Source organism: Xiphophorus couchianus, chromosome 20, assembly GCF_001444195.1.
Source record: "Xiphophorus couchianus chromosome 20, X_couchianus-1.0, whole genome shotgun sequence".
Lineage (NCBI taxonomy): Eukaryota > Metazoa > Chordata > Actinopteri > Cyprinodontiformes > Poeciliidae > Xiphophorus > Xiphophorus couchianus.
In genome coordinates, this window is record NC_040247.1 from 14,865,992 (window position 1) to 14,884,880 (window position 18,889).

The 18,889-nt window shown below is 36.5% G+C and overlaps 1 protein-coding gene across 2 annotated transcripts in view; it reads left to right on the forward strand.

Moving 5' to 3' along the window:
- Nucleotides 1-18,889, forward strand: part of ca16b (carbonic anhydrase XVI b) — a 155,103-nt gene that overhangs the window by 68,320 nt on the left and 67,894 nt on the right. For both annotated transcript variants that reach the window (XR_003593595.1, XM_028002757.1), the window contains exon 3: nucleotides 14,574-14,753. Coding sequence is in view for 1 of the 2 variants with exons in the window: in XM_028002757.1 (XP_027858558.1) it covers nucleotides 14,574-14,753 (180 nt within the window). In the remaining variant the exon portion in view is untranslated. The remainder of the gene's footprint in view (nucleotides 1-14,573; nucleotides 14,754-18,889) is intronic.

The window sequence follows — 18,889 nt, forward strand, 5'->3', positions numbered from 1 at the left end:
GTGGCTGTGGTGAGCTTTCCTCTTTTCTTAGCATGTCAAATATTTTTTCAGCTTTTTCTTTTTGTGGCTTTCTCAGTGTTATGCTACTGAAGGGCCATGAATGAAGACATTACTTTTTGTGTACTCGTTTTTCTCCGAACTGACAAGGCCACATAAAGACCCATTTAATTTGGTGAAGTGTAACCGAGGACTCACTCATGCATCTGTGAGAGTGGATCCAACAGTGACCCTCGATTGCCTTTTTTTCATTCTTTGAAACGGCGCTGATATGTCAAGTACTGTTTCTCCCCTCAGATCTCATTCAGATCCAAGGATGCAGGACAACATGGAGAAAACGGGTTTTGAAACAGCAAGGAAGCAAGTCCTACTATTATTTTGTCCTTTTATGTTTTTGTGGTTGAAATTTATTCACTGATCTACATTGCATATTCCTCCACTTCTCTTCTGAAGCCTGCTGACGCCCACTGAGGGCGTTATGGTTCTACCTTCATGGTTCACTGATAATTGAGTCGTCTTATGCAGTTTGGCCAGCAAAGAAATCTGACGAGAAATTCCTTTGAAAGTAGAGTCCCTCATGAATACAAAACTCTGCACACTTGAGGTAGAAGTGTAATTGTTGTGGCTGATGAGTGCTTGATTCTCTTTCCAAACACTCTTTCAGTTATTTTTAAGAAATCTGTTAAAACGTATTTTAGTTAGTTATTTATTTTTTCTTTTACAGTAACTTTCTGAGAGCAGCGGTAATCTCCCCAAAGGCGGGGAATGTTCTTAGTTGCATTGTTGTTAAGTCACTTATTTCATCCTTGTTGAACATTTTGTAGTTTTGGCAGTGTGACCCCATTTAGACTGGAGCAGTCAGTCACCAAGCTGCCCTAGTTTTGCCATGATGAGTTTGTTCACTTTGATTGTAGATGCATGCAGTCTGATACATTTTCAGATACACCAAATCAGATTTTATTAACTTAGATGTATGTTTCCCACTGCTCCTTTTGTTGTCAAGAAGCCTCTGTGTGAGTGGCTAAAATCCCTGTTAGACTCCCAGATGGGTTTGGCGGTACAAATGAAGGACGTGGGCTTCTGTATAAGTATTAGCAAATCCATGAAGCGATAATGAAATTGTAGACTGTGACTGGTTGCTTTTGCCCGACGTGGAAAGAGTTTCCGTCTCTGCTGCTAAAAGCTCAGTCAGCATCCTTCAGTAAACTGGATCTGCTCTCTTCTCTCCCCAGTCGATTCGACTTGCTCTGAGCTCTCTTCCTTTTTCTCTGTCACATCTCAGCCATTAGGTCACAGAGCTGCCAGGAAGCATGTAAAAAGATCTGCATGACACAGAGACACTGGAAAGAAGGGATGAAGTATTTTGGCATGTTTTGTGCAAAGGAGCTCTATCATCTAGTTTTCCATTTTACTAAGACAGGACCGCAGTTTGCTTCTAGAGTTATTTGTAAAATGGACACACTGTTGACTTTGTGAAAAGATTGGAAATTATCTGCATGCTTCTAAAAATATTTTGGATACAACTTATATCAAATATTAACTTCCCATAAAATGAATAGTAGAATAAAAAGCATACCAGCAGCTGAATCTGCTATAAATGATAAATTGTAATAAGCAGTGCTGCTTATTATTAATTTATTATTTATTTTTAATTTATTATTAATTTATTATTTATTTGTGTTTTTACAACCTCAAAAACACACAAGGTCAAAGCTAGAGATGCATTTATCAGGCTTCTACACCAAAGTAGAGATTTAATGTTCAAAAGATTATATTTTTGTTCAAAAATTATTTTTACCATTCATCATGGACCACATGTCCTTTATGTTTCTAGATAGGAGTAGATAGGGGACCTTCATTTGTTGAACCAAAAATGAAGTGCTACTCACTCTTGGCTGAGCTGCAGGTTTCTTCCTGCTAAAAGCAAGGTTTTTTCTTTCCACTATTGCCACATGCTTCCTCAAGATGAGCTATTGCAGCAACATTAATTACTTAATGTTATTGACCAGATTTGCGTACATAGATATATTATGACCAACTGTCCTAATGAACTGAAGTAGTCATATTACTTTTAGGATTACATTGGACTGTGAGCTATTCAATCATATCTGACTACTTGATTTTTCTGTATTCATATAAATTAGAATTTCTGTAGAATTGAAAACAAAGTGCCTCTGGATAACATTTGTTTTGAATTTGCAATAGAAAAATAATTATAATTAAATAAGTCTGGACAGCAGCATTGCCCCACTTATTCTTTAAAACATATGTCCCTTATCTTTTTATGGTTTCAACTAAACCTAGAACAATGTGCATCAAAATGAATTCTGTTTGACGTGTTGACAAAGCAAAAGAAAATGGCTTTTTTAATGTGATGCAGGTAATGAAAAGGGAAAAAAAAGAAACAGATTTCTTTTTTTCTTCTATACTTTCAATTACTGGTTAGTTCTGTTTTGTTTGAACAAGATATTAAGGGCTTTCACATGACTATTCTGTATTTGTTTGCCTTAGTTCTTGATTTTGTTCTACAGCGTTAAGTTTAGATGTAAATAAAGTGACTCTCATATCTACTGAAGTATAAAAAAATCTATAAAGCATAATTGTTCATTGCAGCAGTACAATCTAAATAAAAGAACTAGACCATTAATTTGAGTACATTTAGTCAATGAGGTAAATATTCCATATTCAGATATCATAGTGCGCTGGAGCATTTTTTATTAGCACTTATTTTTTCTAAGTGTATCAGAGAGTTTAGGAACTTTCAATGAGTAGTTCATGGTTTAATGCTTCCATCCATCTCCTGTCTTCTAAACCTGCTTACTTTTGCAAGGCTACAGGGTGGGCAACAGGACAACACAGAAACACATATGAAACAACCATGCACACACACACACACACACATTCCTAATGCCAATTTAGAGAAACTAGTTAAGTCATGTTTTTAGATTGTGGAAAGAATCCGGAATATCTGAGCGAACATACAAACTCCATGCAGAAAAACCCGAAGCCAGGATTTGAATCGAGCGAGTAAGGCAGATGTGTGTAGACAGTCATATTTCAGGAAATGACTGCAGGAAAATAGTTCCTTTCCTAAACGTGCCTATGTCTGTGATCAGAGCAATTATTGAGTTTAACACATATGGAACTGTGACAAACATGGCTGGACAAAGCCTTAATGTTATCTCGGCACCACACATTGTGGGGAAAAAAATCTGGAAAGCAAAACAACAAAGAGTGGCATCTCTGGGTTCCCCCCCCCCCAAAAAATATTTTAAGGCTTTATAAGACATCTTCATCAGAGGTGGCCAAAAATTTAGTGTGTGCTAAATGACTCAGAATGGCATTACTTTAATCTTTAACTTATATGTGTTGAGACGAGATCAAAGCTATTATTATTATTATTTATTTATTTTTTTACAATATTGATATTGTAACTGAAACAATACTAACTAAATCAATATTGATTTGTCCTCAATGGATGTGTAAAACCCATCAAATTGAGGATCTTGCGTTACAGAATAAAATTGATTCAGGAAGTTTGTGGCAGCTGAGTGCAGTTATTCTATACCATAAGTGTATGCATTGACTATTCTTCACTTCTTTGTGTTGGAGGATTTCTGACTGCTGTCAGTGTGGTTTAAAAAAACCCCTAATTACTATGGTACTTCTTGTGCACTTAGACGTCCTTGTTGCTGACAAACATGAAACTAAACTGATTCAGACATAATGTAAATGATCATCTTAAAAAAGAGCAACTACATTTTTTCTTACTGCTGTTCTAGATTTGCATTAATAAGGATTTGTAATGTTGTATTCAATTTATGCAGAAAACTCTTGACAGTATTGTACCATTTGGTAGGTTAAAGTTCAGAGCTCAGTCTAGAAATCATCTTGTGAGATTTATCTCAAACCATCCATGTAATTTGGTTTTCTTTCTTATTTCATTTCCTTAGCTAAGCTTTGTTTTTTAAAATGAATGGTAAGCCAAGGCTATTTTTAGTGCATGTTGCTGCATCCTGCAGTCTTTTGTAGCTTTATACAGTTGATGAGTTCCATGTAATCTAAAACACATTTCTCTTTTTAATCCACTGTAAGTGGAACAGTCTTTAATGTGATTTGATGATACAAGAAAAGCAATCTTTTCTATTTTTTCTCCCCCTCTTTGTTTGCAAGGAGTTGAATGATTATTGAAAAGCCCTTCTGCCAACGCCTGTCTGAACTTTGTAAAACTCTTTGAAAACATCAGTTATCTAACCTGGACAATTGATATTAGCCAGTGCTGTCTTGCAGCTGTTTCCAACATCTGTAGTGCTGTCAGCATATTGAAGCTGACAGTAGGGATGTTGTTCAAAATGTTATCCAGTGCCCCTGCATTTGGTGATGTTATTTTACAACAACAACGCCTTTAATCTTCTTACCACCACTCAATCCATGCAAACGCCGTGACCCTTCTCCGTGGTCTTCTGCCGGCCATGTTTTCCTGTCAGTGCTACTCATACATATGGACTGATCAGCGTGGATTTTTTTTTTTTTTCTTTTTGCAAGTGCGACTGTGCCAGTTCTGGGAGGTCTGCCAGCCGGCATACAGCATGCATGCCTTCACCGCGAGGGACAAAACGGAAATGACAAGGCAATTGCCATTCTGTCAGCATTGCCATGGAAGCGCAGGCATGGCTGTTTATCCCAAGGTTAATGGGATGACGTCTGGAACTGAAAGTGCCAGATTGAGAGAAACATGTGCCTGTTTTATTTAAAACTACTAGATTGCAGGCAGTGGTGTCACATCACTCAGAGGAAAGCCTCGAGCAGGTCGGAATAACAAAATTAACATATAGCTTTACAAACATCACCCATATTACCTCTAGTGTGTATTAAAATTTGATGAGGGCTTGATTTAATTTTCTTTTAAATATCTGATTAGTAGATGATGCTTGCTAGTTCATGAGCTGCGACTGATATAGCAGCAGATAAGAGCTTAAATCTATGAATTAAATTGAAATGAAAGTGAAGGTTTTAAAACTAGACCTGCAAGAATCCAAATGAGTTTACCTCGTACCGTTTCTTGTAGCCGATGGCTGCTTGTTTTGAGATGAGTGTACTGAATTGCTTCCTGCCGACTTGACGCCTGTTGTATTAAAATTCATATAGGAGCTATTTTTGTATGCAATATGCATTTACAAATGCAGTGTTGTGTGGATCCGTCAAGGACACATGACCGCATAAATGAGCCACTTGTCACTCATCTTCTGCCGTTAGAGGCTGCTGGCTCCTTTTGTAAACAGCTGAGTTGATGAATCGCACTATATGATTTATTTAGAAACTTCCCTCCCACAATTTATTTTCATGTTTCTCCTTAAACCGGAAGTTTTATTTGTTTCAAAGCCATAAGATCCAACTTATAGCAAAACTTTTAATTAAATACATACATGTTACGGCCAGTGGAACTCAACAAGCCGAATAATCAATCTGTCTTGGTATTTATTGATTACAACTGTACTCATTTATTCTTTGAATCAAACTCATGTAGAGGTTACAATATAATTAAATTTATGAGCCACTGTCTGGAAATGACTCCTTTCACGTCTCGTAGCTATTGCTCATGTAAGAATTTGAACAATATATTTAATGCCATGTCTACAGTGCCTTGTAAAGGTATTCACACCCCTTAAACTTTTCCCTATTTCGTCTGACTACAACCAAAAACGTATTTGTATTTTATTGAGATGCTATGTGATGAAATACTTCAAAATTGCATAATTGTGATGTAAAAAATTGTTTTGTGGTTTTATTTATATTATATTATATACATTTACAGTATATTAAGCCAACTTTTACTTTTAAGCATTTTATTAAAATCCACTGCAATCAATGATCTCTAGAAGTAATTCCTGCTTAGGAAACAGATTATAAACTAGTTTCATAAAGCTCCAGACACCATCTATGTCAGCAATTAAGTTGTGGAGAATTTAACTAGACGGGAAGAGTTTAGTACCTGTGAGCTTACAGAAAATTGTCTGTAAACCAGACAAGTAGTGTAAATGGCCATGGCAACTTTAGATGAGCAGTAAAGGTTCAGGTGGCAGAGTCTGTTGACCCAACTCTAAATTGTCCTCTACAAAAATCTGACATTTATTGAAAAGTGACTTTAGCAAAACAATTGTTGAAAGGGGGAAAAAAAAACGGTAAAAAAGGCCATTTAAACTCTGCCAAAGCAAATCTGGGGAATAAGGTGCTTTGGCCAAAATTAAGCTTTTTTTTTTTTGGCTTACATACAAAACATTACATGTGAAGAGAAAATAACCCTACATATCAACCTGAACATAACACTCCCACAATAAAACATGGTGGCATCAGCAGCATGCTGTCTTCAACACAGGTGGGAAAGCTGGTCAGAGTCTATGGGAACATGGGTGAAGCTAAATATAGGACAGTCCTGAAGAAAAGCCTTTCTTAGAAGCTGATGAAGAGTTGCAGTCTTAATTTTAGTGTAAAGCAGTGCTACAAACTTTCACTCATTGGGGCTCAGTGGAAACACACAAAACACATTTAGTATTTTGATTTGTTAAAGAAAACAAACATTGGAAGTAGCTTATCATTTTCCTTTTATTTCACAATAATAGGTTAAAATATACATTGAGGTTTGTGGTTGTACCACGTAAAAGCGTTTCACTGAGCATTAATACATTTGCAACACATTGTATACTAATACAGTTGACTACTACCCAACTACTGTTCAACTAAGGGAGATTTACCCTTTTGGTTCCCTGAGCAAACTGAACAGTGTTCCCATATTTTGAGCAAAAACACAATAATCTATGAATAACTTTTCCTCAATGAGAGTTGTATTGCTGAAAGTGGAAGGAGAACATCACTGTACAATAGAACACTCATTTTATCCAATAACAGAATATCAGACAAAGTGAAATAGCCATTCTTGAATGCTGCTTCAAGTGCTGCTTTAATGACATCCTGTTGAAGTTGCTCTGGTCATTCTGTTTCCTCCAAATATTCCTTATATCTTGTTCTGAGAATGTTTCTACTAAAACATGCATTTGTTCTTACTATGCTGGTTTTGATGCTGCATGGCTTAATTGCTATCTGCTGGTACTTCTAGTACTTTTTAGAATCTGTTTGAATGAGAATCTAGCCAACTGGAGTTTTTTTTTAAAATTTTTTTTAATGTAAAAGCAGCTGATTGAACTTTTAAAGCACAACTAAGCTCTAAAAAAAGACCCTAAAGCCTGGAGAAGTTAAACAGAAAATCTTGCAGATGTAGAGCAAACTATAAAGGAAGAAAGATGCCTTAGGGAATATACCGCTCCCTACACATTTATTGGCATCCCTGCTAAACATGTGGGGGAAAAAAGCCTCAAAATAAATGCATCGTTTATTGCAATAGCAAGATCTCAGTCTGAAAAAAAAATGCTGCAGTTGTTTATAAGTGAGCTCCTTTACTATTCCTTCCAGCTATACATACATGCATACATATATATATATAATGGCAAAATACACATGACCATCACCCAGTGTAGCTGGTTTAAACTTTGAAAATATTACTCTAACTCTAGATACAGGCAGGTTTAGGCCAGGAGACATATTCTTTCATCTGTTTCCTGACTTTAGAAGAGCAACACTCTCGGGATGAAATTAGTACAAAGAAAATGAGAAGACAAGAAATATCTTAAAAATACAGATCAAAAGAAAATAAAACGGATAAAAAATAGTCTGAATCTGTCAGTGTGGAAAGGGTCATTTTTAATGCTTTGGGAATCCAGTATAGAACAGTGAGAACTATTACCTACAAATCGAGAAAACATCAAAAACTTATCCAGGAGATCACAAAAAATGTAGAACGACATCTCCTCACTTCCCCCAGTTAAGGGCAGCATTCATAATTTAAAAATAAGAACAAAGACTGGGTAAAACTTGGCATCCAGGGGAAAGATTCAAGCCCAAAACTACTTCACACCAAATATAATGAAAATATCTGTCTCATATTTGTGAGAACATCTTGATGGTCCCTAAGACTTTTAGGAAATTATTCTGTGGGCTGTAGACATAAGTGGAACCTTTTGTGTCCTTTCACAAATGGCATAATGCACATTATTTTAGAAAAACAGCATTAAGCTTATAGTCAAACATTGTGGTGTTGTGGTGGTCTGGTCTCTTTCTGGACCTAGATGCTTTTCCTTAGTTGATGACAGGTTAATAATACAAAACAAAGCAGTATATCCCCCTCTGACTGGCTAAAAATAACATTAATACATTTTGAAGATGCTTGTCTAGGTTTTGATCCAAAAAAAATGCTGGAGTGTCGACCGCAAACCCCCACAATGTGCCTAAATTAATTAAAATAAAGTTGGCCGTTCCCTCCATTGGTGGCAAAACCAGTTATTAGGTTTTGGGAGCAAATACTATGCAGCTGGAGCCAGGTTGGATTGGAAAACCATTTCCACGTAATACATAAGGGCTATCTTATTATTATCATTATGTTTTATTTTTTTAATTTGTTTGATTTGTTTAATCTAAAGCTATTGTGAAAAACAAACTAATTTAGAGGAGAAGAACAATTTCTCATAGATGATTTGTATATCTATATACAAATAATGTATATAGATATACAACCCGCTATACAGGAAACCGGGTTGTGAAATGGAGGGAAGACGAGCAGTACAGGTCAGCGGGCCGAGACTCAAATCTGCAATGGCCACATCGCAGATGTTATGGTTTATTTAAAAAAAAACACAAAACTTAATGATTAAAACACATATCACTTTAATATGTTGCAGTTGCATATGCTGTATTTTGTAAGTTTTGTTAATTGCTATTTGCAGCATCAAAACATTTGCAAAAGTAATAACCAAGAAACAAAACAATTGCTGCTTTTTGCTCATCCTAAACAGGGTAAATGTAAATGTAGGGGCCCCTGGACCATTTCTTCACCAAAATATTGCAGCCTGTCTAATTCCTAATGCCTCCCACTCTGGATTTCAGGGTTGACAGAAAGCGCAAAGAGAGCAGATAAAGTAAAAAAAGGGGAGGAATTGTAATGCTTGTTAAAAAAACAAATGATTTATTCCTGGATGCGTCATTTGGACCGAGCATCTCCCCAGACTGAACACTGGACGGTTGGCTGTGATCTTTTGTCTCTTTTATCCTCTCAGACATTTTACCTGTGTCATTTTCTTTAGCTCAATTGTGTTCTGGCTACTAACAAAACACTGCAATCATACATCCCCTTGTGCAACACTTTCTAAATGTTTCCGAGTTACTTAATTCAGTAGTTTCACTGCATCTATAAGAGGTTCTAAGCACATTAAATGGGTAACATGGTGGTGTTTCACCAAGGCCAGAAGCAGCTGGAGACTGATGTAGTAGGTAATATTTCACACAACATTTTGGAACATGTAATTATTTTAAATTTCTTCACCTCAGCCTTGTAAAGAGTCCTGGCTGCAGTGAGAAAGGCTAAAACCCTGAAATTATACTCTGATTCTGGTGAATGGCAATGAGGCAGATTAATCGACTGCTGTGCAAACCCTTACTTATCTGATTTTTAGGACTGCACCTCCTTCTCTGTTCCTAAAAGGCAGAAAGATCCCTCTAGCATTAAATGGGATGTAATTTGTGTTTGAATGGAAAGTTAGCAAAAGATCATTTTTTTTATATCTCTAATTTAGTTTTACTCACTTCTCTGAATTATAATGGTTCTCAGTTAGAATTTTTTTTGTTCAGTGTTTTGGAGTTTGAAAAAAGCTTCAGATCTGCATCTAACTTAATCTGATTCTTTCTTTGATTTTGGAATTAAAACAGCTGTTTTTTTCCTCTTTTTACATTTTGCTTTTTATAGCAATTTAAAAAGGGCCAATTTCAAAGTCCTATAATTCAATTTCCAGATGCTAACCAATAATAAATGTCATTTATTTTTAACATTAATTCAATACTTATTTATTGCACACCAAAGGTAGTAAATTCCAAAATTTTGTGGAAACATTATGAACATGGAAAGCAGCGATTAAAATTTATGACTGGATAAAGAGGTGACAAGTTTTATAGTCCTTAGTTGTTAATAAATTTGAAATTTGTCAGCCAAACAATTTCAAAGCTGTTGTTGGAAATACAATCCAGACTACTCTGCTGGAGACACTACGCATTTTTAAAAAAAATTATTGGGACTGATAATAGTCCTAAGTAATTGATTTAGACTAGTTTATTTTTGGTATTTTTCAGAATAAGCATGTCCCAGTTTTTTAGTTTGAGCTTCAGTTCAGTCAGGAGAAATGTGCACACTTAGTGTACATACTTAATATTTGATCTAAGAAGAACATTTTTGGAGCAACGGCATCATATGTTTGGTATGAACCAATTGAAGAATTTATTAAGATGTATGTTTATTCTAACATGAATACTCTTGGCCATCAAGCCATACCTGACATGGTTATCACACAGGAATTCATACTTGGTTAAAGTACAGCAAATTTTAAGATATAAACATAAAAAGTGATTTTGATCTTATTGGATGGTGCCCATGGAGCAGTGGAATCAGCCTCACTGCGATCCCATCCCTTTTAGTCCTGGTTTCTCAAACCTCACACTGTGGCCTTTTATAGTTGCCTCTGTTGTCGGATGATTGACTTTTTTTCAGCTGTTACATTTTGATGAGGCTGTTGATTCAAAGTGAGATTAACCTCGGAGTAGCTAGGCTATTACATAAGAGTGAGTCATTTCTTTCATTGTTGATATAAAAAATATATTGCTTCAAAGAGCTTTCATCTTTGAACCAAAATATCGTGCAACAGTGCCGCAGGCATTTAACTGGGCTTCACAGTTTCTATTTTGTATAAGCTGCGTTGTGGCTAACGCGAGCTCAAATCAAATGGAATGGAATATACTGAAGATGTATTTTTGTAAACAAAGCCTTAATAGAAACTTTTGTAGGCATAAGGCTTTTATCTGAAAATTGTAAACATTTGCTCCATGTTATGTAAATCCTCCGTGTTATGATTGGCAAGCGGCTTTCAAATTGCCTCATAGTATTAATGTTTAATTTATAATGTGTTGTATCCCAGGCTATGAGATACTGTGACATTGCTGGTGCAGAAATATTATTAAATCTATAGTCCTCGCTGACAAAGTTAATCCTGCTTTCTTATGCAGTCATTAGTTTTACATGCAGCTCAAACGCATTGTAAGACTCAACCCAATTCAGAGCTTTATAATTCACTATATTGCAAATTATGTGTCACACGATTTTGACATTTTGTCTGTACACCAGTGGGCAGATACTGTGCCACCAGAAAATGTTCCCTCCCCTTCAATTTTTATACATTTTGTTACAACATAGACTTATACACAAATTGATTTGAACATAATTTTTGTTTAAAAAGTCTACAGAGAGTTTTGTTTTCAGACTTTTTTTTAAACATTTATAAGGTAATCCATCCATCCATCCATTATCTAACATGCTTATCACTTGTGGGGCTGCGAGGGGTGGCGGTGCCCATCTCCAGTGCTCAACAGGTGAGAAGTTGGGCATCTTAGATTATAAGGTAATTCTAAATGTTTAAATAAATAAGCACACAAGAATTCACATCCTTTTCTCCAATTCTAAAAATGTAACTCCTGCTATAAAGCTTCTTAGAGATTGTCAAACAAATTGAAACAAAATCCTCTCGTACGGTGAATTCAAAATACAAATTCCCAAGTATCATGTCTTGGGAAAATTGGAGACAGCTACTCTAGCTAACACCATCTCTACTGTAAAGCAGGGTGGTGGCAGCACATGTCCATACTAACCAAAACTAAGGCAGTGATTTATCTTTCAACTTTAGTGTTCTGAAGCACACAGCCAACATAACAAAGGAGTGAGTTCAGGCACAGGTCTACATAAAGTCAGGCATTCATAAAATGATTAAACTAAAACTACTGAAAGTAAAAACTGTAAAGAAAATGGATAAAAATAGATAAAAAAGAATCAATAAAACGATGAAATGCTGTCACAGTTCAGCAGACATATACAGCTCTTGAAAAAAATGAGGTCCCTGCACTGAACCCAATTGAAAACCTTGTGATTATTCCACCAGATATTGATTTCTGAATTCTTCCTGAGTTAAAACCTTAGGATTGTTGCTTCTAAATGAATATGAACTTGTTTTCTTAGCATTATTTGAGTTCTAGAAGCACTGCATCTTTTTTGTTATTTTGACCATTTCTCATTTTCTGCAAATAAGTAAAAAAAAATGCTTGGAATTTTGGAGACATGTTGACAGTAGTTCATAGAATAAAAGAACAATGTTCATTTTACTCAAAAATATAAAGTAAAATCAGATAAACTGATCATATAAAGTGGTCTCTTAATTTTTTCCAGAGCTGTACATGTTTGAAAACCAAGGATTGTACTGAAGAGCTTTGGATCCAGAGGTCCTGGATCAAAAGTTACTTTACTCCTGCAGCGATTGTGCAGGAGTAAAGCATGTGACCCATGTTCGGAGGTCTTGGTCTGCAACAGAACCGAGTCCCGGCCTATTGACCTTTGCTGCATGTCTTTCCCCTCTCTCACAACCTACTTTCCTGTCTGATAATTGTCAAATAAAGGCCACCAGAGCTGGAAAAGGCCTTTGAAACAAAAAGCATAAATGAAAGAAGAAAGGCAGGCGGCACCCTTTGTCGTTGACCTCATCCACATGAATGACGGGTCCAAGAGGAGATCCTCTCTTGATGCAGCGTTGAGAGAACATCTTTTGCCTACTTGTAGGATTTTTAACTTCCCATGACATCACATGATTTCCTTCGTGAAACTCATCCTCTTCTTGTTGAAGTACGTAGGTTAACGCAGTGAATTGTTAAATCAAGAAGTTATACTTAGACTTAGACTTAGACTGACTTTATCGTCATTTTGCATGCACAGGTTGTATACAGAACGAAATTTTGTTGCATACGGCTCAGGACAGTGTTTTGAGGTTCCAATGTTGTGAGGTTACTCCAGAATAAAATAAAATACAGTATAAAATATGAATATAAAATATAAAGTGCAGGACTGACAGTAAAATGGAAGTTACTTAGCTATGTATATGTGCAAGGTATAAAGTGGAGACCAGTTTTTGAGTGCAGTCCAGTTAAGAGTTCAGCAGTCTGATGGCAAGTGGGAAAAAGCTGTTTCGGAACCTGGTGGACCTGCACTGGACGCTGCAAAACCTCTTTCCAGAGGGCAGCAGGGAGGACAGTCCATGGTGGGCGTGTGAGGGGTCACTGATGATGTTTCGGCCTCTGGACACGCAGCGCTGGGATGAAATGTCCTGAATGGAGGGAAGGGGGGCCCCGATGATCCTCTCTGCTGTCCGCACCACTCTCCTCACGTTCTTCCAGTTGGAGGCGCTGCAGCCTCCACACCACACAGAGAGGCAGCTGGTCAGAATGCTCTCTATGGTGCTTCTGTAAAACGTCTTGAGGATGGGCAGGGGCAGGTGTGCTCTTCTCATCCTCCGCAGGAAATACAAGCCTCCTATATTCAGCTCTTCAGAGTCCAGCAGAGTATATCTTTGAGAAAAAAAAAACTAACAAAAAAACATACTCCAATATATTTTAGGAGAACGCTAAAATGTGGCAAAAGGTGAAAAAATGAATAGGTGCGAATATTTTCTGGTGGCAGTGTTTGATTAATTTTCTTAATCTCCTTAGTAAGTATTTCACTGAATTATAAAGAACCTTACGAGATATGTGTGTATACATTCACTCCCCATCCGTGTGTGCTGTTCTCTGGTTGAAGTGGTGAAAATCTGCATGTTTCAAAATAATCCTGGATCACATTGTCTCTTTGAAGGAGTCGCGCACAGTCTGTTTAGCTGCAAGGTGTTTATACATAGCAAGACATAAAGCCATCCTTGATTCCCCCTTTTTTTGTGACTGGGAGTTCTCATATCTCTTTTATGAGCTCATGGCAAAGTTGTCCTATATCTGTAGGGAATGAGATCATGAATATTGTGTTAACCCAGAAAAGTTGAAATCCACGCATGCCTTCTTGTTCCCCTGATCCCTCAGCTTTTGTTGTTGCGTTGGCCAATTGTAGCCTGGAAGAGATCAAGGGGACCCCTGTCGGTTGTGGATTATTCCTTTGTTGAAGTGCCACTGTAGGGGATAGAGGATTAAAAGAGCAGAGAGTGAATAGGGATTGTACAGGAAGTTATTCAGCTGCATATAACATCCATGAACCATTAATATGAAGTTAGAAAAGTTATTGATTAATGTTTATTTAATTTTTAAAGCAACTTAAAGGAATGTGCATTAACTTGGTTTTAATTTTCTACCTTAGTTTTAGGGGTTGTCACAAAGATATTCCTTTATATGGGTAATCTAGACTAGGATTATCAACACTCAGTTGATGTGTTTTCTTTGTAATCTCAGCATAATTAACATAAAGTACCATTTGACTGTTTCTTCACCATGTTGCCTTCATTGCCCTGTAGACGGCTGCAGCAGCAATTGTATCTTTAGAGTTGATTCTCTTAGAGGTAACTAGTCTCCATTAGCCTAACTTGTGGATAGTCTATATCATGTTGTGTCTCCTTTTTATTCTGCAGGAAGCCATGGGCCTCGAGGCTGGGCAGCTTCTTACCCAGAGTGTGCTGCAAAGGACCAGTCTCCTGTGGATATTGTAGATGAACAAGCTCTGGTGCTGGACGAATACCAGATGCTGGAGCTCGACAAGTTCAACATAGAGTCATCCAACCAGACCACCATGAAAAACACTGGAAAGACAGGTGGGGATCTCTAATGATCAATAATGATTATGAGCAAATAAACAACAGTATAAATTATTTTAAATTGAATTTATTTTATCAAGAAGCTGTTAAAAAGAAATAATTCTGGAAACCCTTGTTCATTTAGGGGTCCAGATCCAGGAAAGCTTACAGGCCAACACATTGTTGTTGGCCTTTCCTTCATAATGCCAACAATGAAATCACTAAACCACAGACTGCACTTACGGTGCTTTTAACTTCTACATTTACATCTAATAGAACATTTATGAAGTTAAAAATGTTCAAGTTATATCTCGCAATTTTAAGTTTTAAATTATTTAAGTTTAACCAGTAAGTTGTTTTTTTATTATTTTGAAATGAAGATGGCATCTCTGCAAAAATATTAAAACAATGTAGTTAATTTTTATGACCATTGTTAAATTATTGTTCGTTAAACAAATTTGACAAGTATGTGACTTTGACATTTATTACTTCACCACTGCCTTTGCACAAACTAACCCTTAATTTTGCCCATTCATCTTCAAATGCTGCCAGAAATTGCCAAATAGATTTTATTCTTTATTTAAAATAAAAACATCTTTCACAAAATAACTCCTCAAAAACTATAAAAATGAAGGCTTATAATGATTAATTTATTTTCATTCCTGTTTATTCAAATATGCATAAGTAGTTATAGGGTTTAATGATGAACATTAACTACATAAAAATGTGAATCTGATGGTATGAATTAATGACATGTTAACATAACTTGAAAGTGCAAAATAACACTCAGTAGACAGTTTATGTTGAGGTGAAATGTGGGTTAAAGTGTCACGTCTGTGAACCTCTCCATCACTGCAAAGAAAGATCTGTAACTTGCTAACTTTAGACTCCCTTTAGCTGATTTTCTTTATGATGTCCCATAAGTCCTACCTACCTACAAATCTGCTCCTCTCAATTTTTTAGCAGACGAATAAACAGGAGGTATATTCATGATACACAATCACAAATGTAACGCTTGTGTTCTTGTTATTTGCACGACTCATATTTTTGGATAGCCACGTATGAATTGGTACTGCTATGACCTTCAAGCTTATTGGTCATTCCTTCTAATGCATTTGTGCATTAGACCTCATCTTACTTTCTTCCATATCTACCGTATTTTCCTGACTACAGCCGCTATTTTTTTCCTACCTTTTGAACCATGCGGTTTATAGCCCAGTGCAGCTTTTCTGTGGATTTTTCTTCAACCGCCAGGGGGCTCTTTAGCAGGAAGTGAATCATTGGAAATGAAGAAAGTACAGGAGGGAAATAGAACCGTAAACTCGACGTGAACGAAAGCATGGTTCGGCTTTGGAAACAGAGGGCTGCGTCCTTAATAAATCCAGCAGGTTTGTTAAGGACACAGCCCTCTGCTGCCCTCTGCTGCGTCCTTATGGAAAACCGAGAGCGGCGGAGTTACCAGCGGCTTATATATGTACGTTTCCTGTTTTTCTTCTTTCTTTTTTTTTTTTTTTTAATTTGTAGCTGCGGCTTATAGTATAGTGCGCTCTATAGTCCAGAAAATACGGTACTTGACTGCAGCATATTTGACTATTTTGAAAATAGATGTTATTACTTGAGACCTAGTCAAATTTCTGTAACAGCATGTTGCAGAAAAGGACAATTATGCTCATTTAGTGAGATACAGACACATTCAGTTGCTATGTGATTTGTGTGACTGAAAGAGGCTTATGAGTTGTTTTTATCCCTTTATTATTGCATTCATTGTCCTCGGCCTTTGCTTGTTTCCTCTCTTTGTATGCTGCTTGCAAACCTTGTTTACGGACACATTTGGAATCTCACTCAATTAGCGGCTACTTCAAATCACTGCCCCATTTTCTTTTCTTTAATTCAACAAATCCGTGGACCACTGGTTTGAAAACTCTGACCCTAATTGATCTGTCTGCTTTTGGCACCGTTTCTCTCAGAGCAGTGTCATCTTTGCGTTTGATCATAATGAGAGTTGTTAGCCTCCATGACAACCAAGGCCACTGACACAACCCGGCAATGCAGCGGGCTGATTATTTACAAAGTCAGAAGTAAGATGACTTGGGAACATGCACTACAAGAGGGAGATTTAAATGGCTCTAAGTACCGTGAAAGTCAGGAAAGTGGTGTTGCATTACTACAAAATGATGCAGAGCAATAGCTTTTTGAAAAGGTCAACTTAACATGCAACAAATTCACATCACCGTATTTTGAAATTGATTCACTTTTAGTTCGACTGAAGAGACGAGTGAATTTTTTATCTTTTGTTTGCCATTTTGCTGTAAGGAAGGCAAATAGTTTTTCACAGCACTTTTCATGTTACAACTATCTATCTGCATGAGAATTGTGGATCGTGATGTAGGCTACTCATTATACAGCAGTGCACTTCTACACACACGTGACCCATTACTGTATGAAGGTCAGTCTACAAAAATAAGAGTTAATCAACCTGCCAACCCATCCCATTGCTCCAGTTGCAGGACACCTTAACCATAACTGTGACATTTCTAATTCTCTTATTCCATTTTACTTGCGAAGCCAGACTACATGACCTGAAATTATGTATAGCCTAACTGAATCAGCTGAATGCTATGCGGTCTCTGCAGGTTAATTTCCTGTCACATTACTGCTCCACTCTGGTATCGCCAAACATCTATAGCAGATCGTATCTGTGGTCTCGACTACCCTGAAATAATTTGTTATATAGGTGGCCTGCTTCTGGGGTGTATTTTCTACAGCACAGTGGCTATTTTTTAAAGTTGTTGTCACCTAAAATGATGATGATCATGCACTACATTTTGTCACATTTAGAAGTCTGGGTAAAGGAGGATTTTGTCCCCTTCATACTGCTGGAAAAGTGGTTTTGATGTTATTTATTTTTGAAACATTGTAAAGATTATAAAAGCTTTATGTAAATCGTCTCAAGGTCACGGTTCCAGTCTGTCATCATTTTCAAAATTCCTCAAATTTCAGTATTTTAATTTTTAGCAACACACAGAAAGGAGAAAACAACAAAAATGGCAAAAAAGAATGTCTGAATGAACATTAATTATATATAACCAAAATTAATTTAAATAGTTAGTAATTAAACACTGTCTGCAAAATGCTTTACGACCATATTTTATTAATATTCAGTGTGGTGTTCTTGCATTTTGTGTTTTATTAAGAGGCTACCAATTTTGACCATAAAATTGTAAACTTGCCCTGTAAGCAGATTGAATATTGATCTTTTCATCTGATGGTTTTAAACAACACATTCCACACAGTGCCAGCATCTGGTGATTGTTTTTTTTTTACAGGCAGTGATTAAGATTCTGTGCAAATATTTTGTGTTGTTCGGTAAAATTTCCGTTACCTAGAATAAGGGTGATGAATTATAAAGGTATAAAAAAAATTTAAATACTTTCAATATTTTTATGCATTTCAATTCAATATCATCTTATTTTTGTAAAATCCAAAAAAATATGCCAGGTATTGGACTTTGAAATTCCACTCTGCCTCCAGCACAAACAATTTCCACTACTAAGAATTTTTTTTTCTTTGGTTTTAAAAGTCTCTCCATGAATATGAGTTTGTATATTTCCACAGTGACATGCAGCAACTGCACCATGCTTCTGCAGTTATTGGCAACTTTTAGTGTTTTTCCACATTATTTTGCTTTACTCTTTGTTTTACGCCTAACAGTGGGTTATTCAAAGAAAGGTAAAAACCTTTTTTTGTGCATCTGAAAATGTAATGCACAGTATATTCCTTTTTGTTCCGTCAAGTTCCAATAAAAATAACAGTTGTGTCTAAATTATTTGAAAAAAAAATTACTGCTATGTGCACTGTTGACAACTTAGCGATTTTATTGATTTTTTTTAGTAACGTTTTAGATCCATTTAAGCAAGCGACAAATTTAATAACTTTTTTTGGTGTTAATTGAGAATTTGGCAACAACGTCCAATCCTACTGCAGTTACAGCAAGCATTTAGTGCTGCCTTGAGCCCCTCCCACTTCTGAAGAACTTGCAGGTGGTTTATCTGAAGGCAGCTGTGTTATGTAGCAAACCCAGCCTGCTGTCAGGGCAGAGAGAAGGCCCACTCCATTTCGTTTCTACATAGCAATTAATTCACACGTGCAAAGCT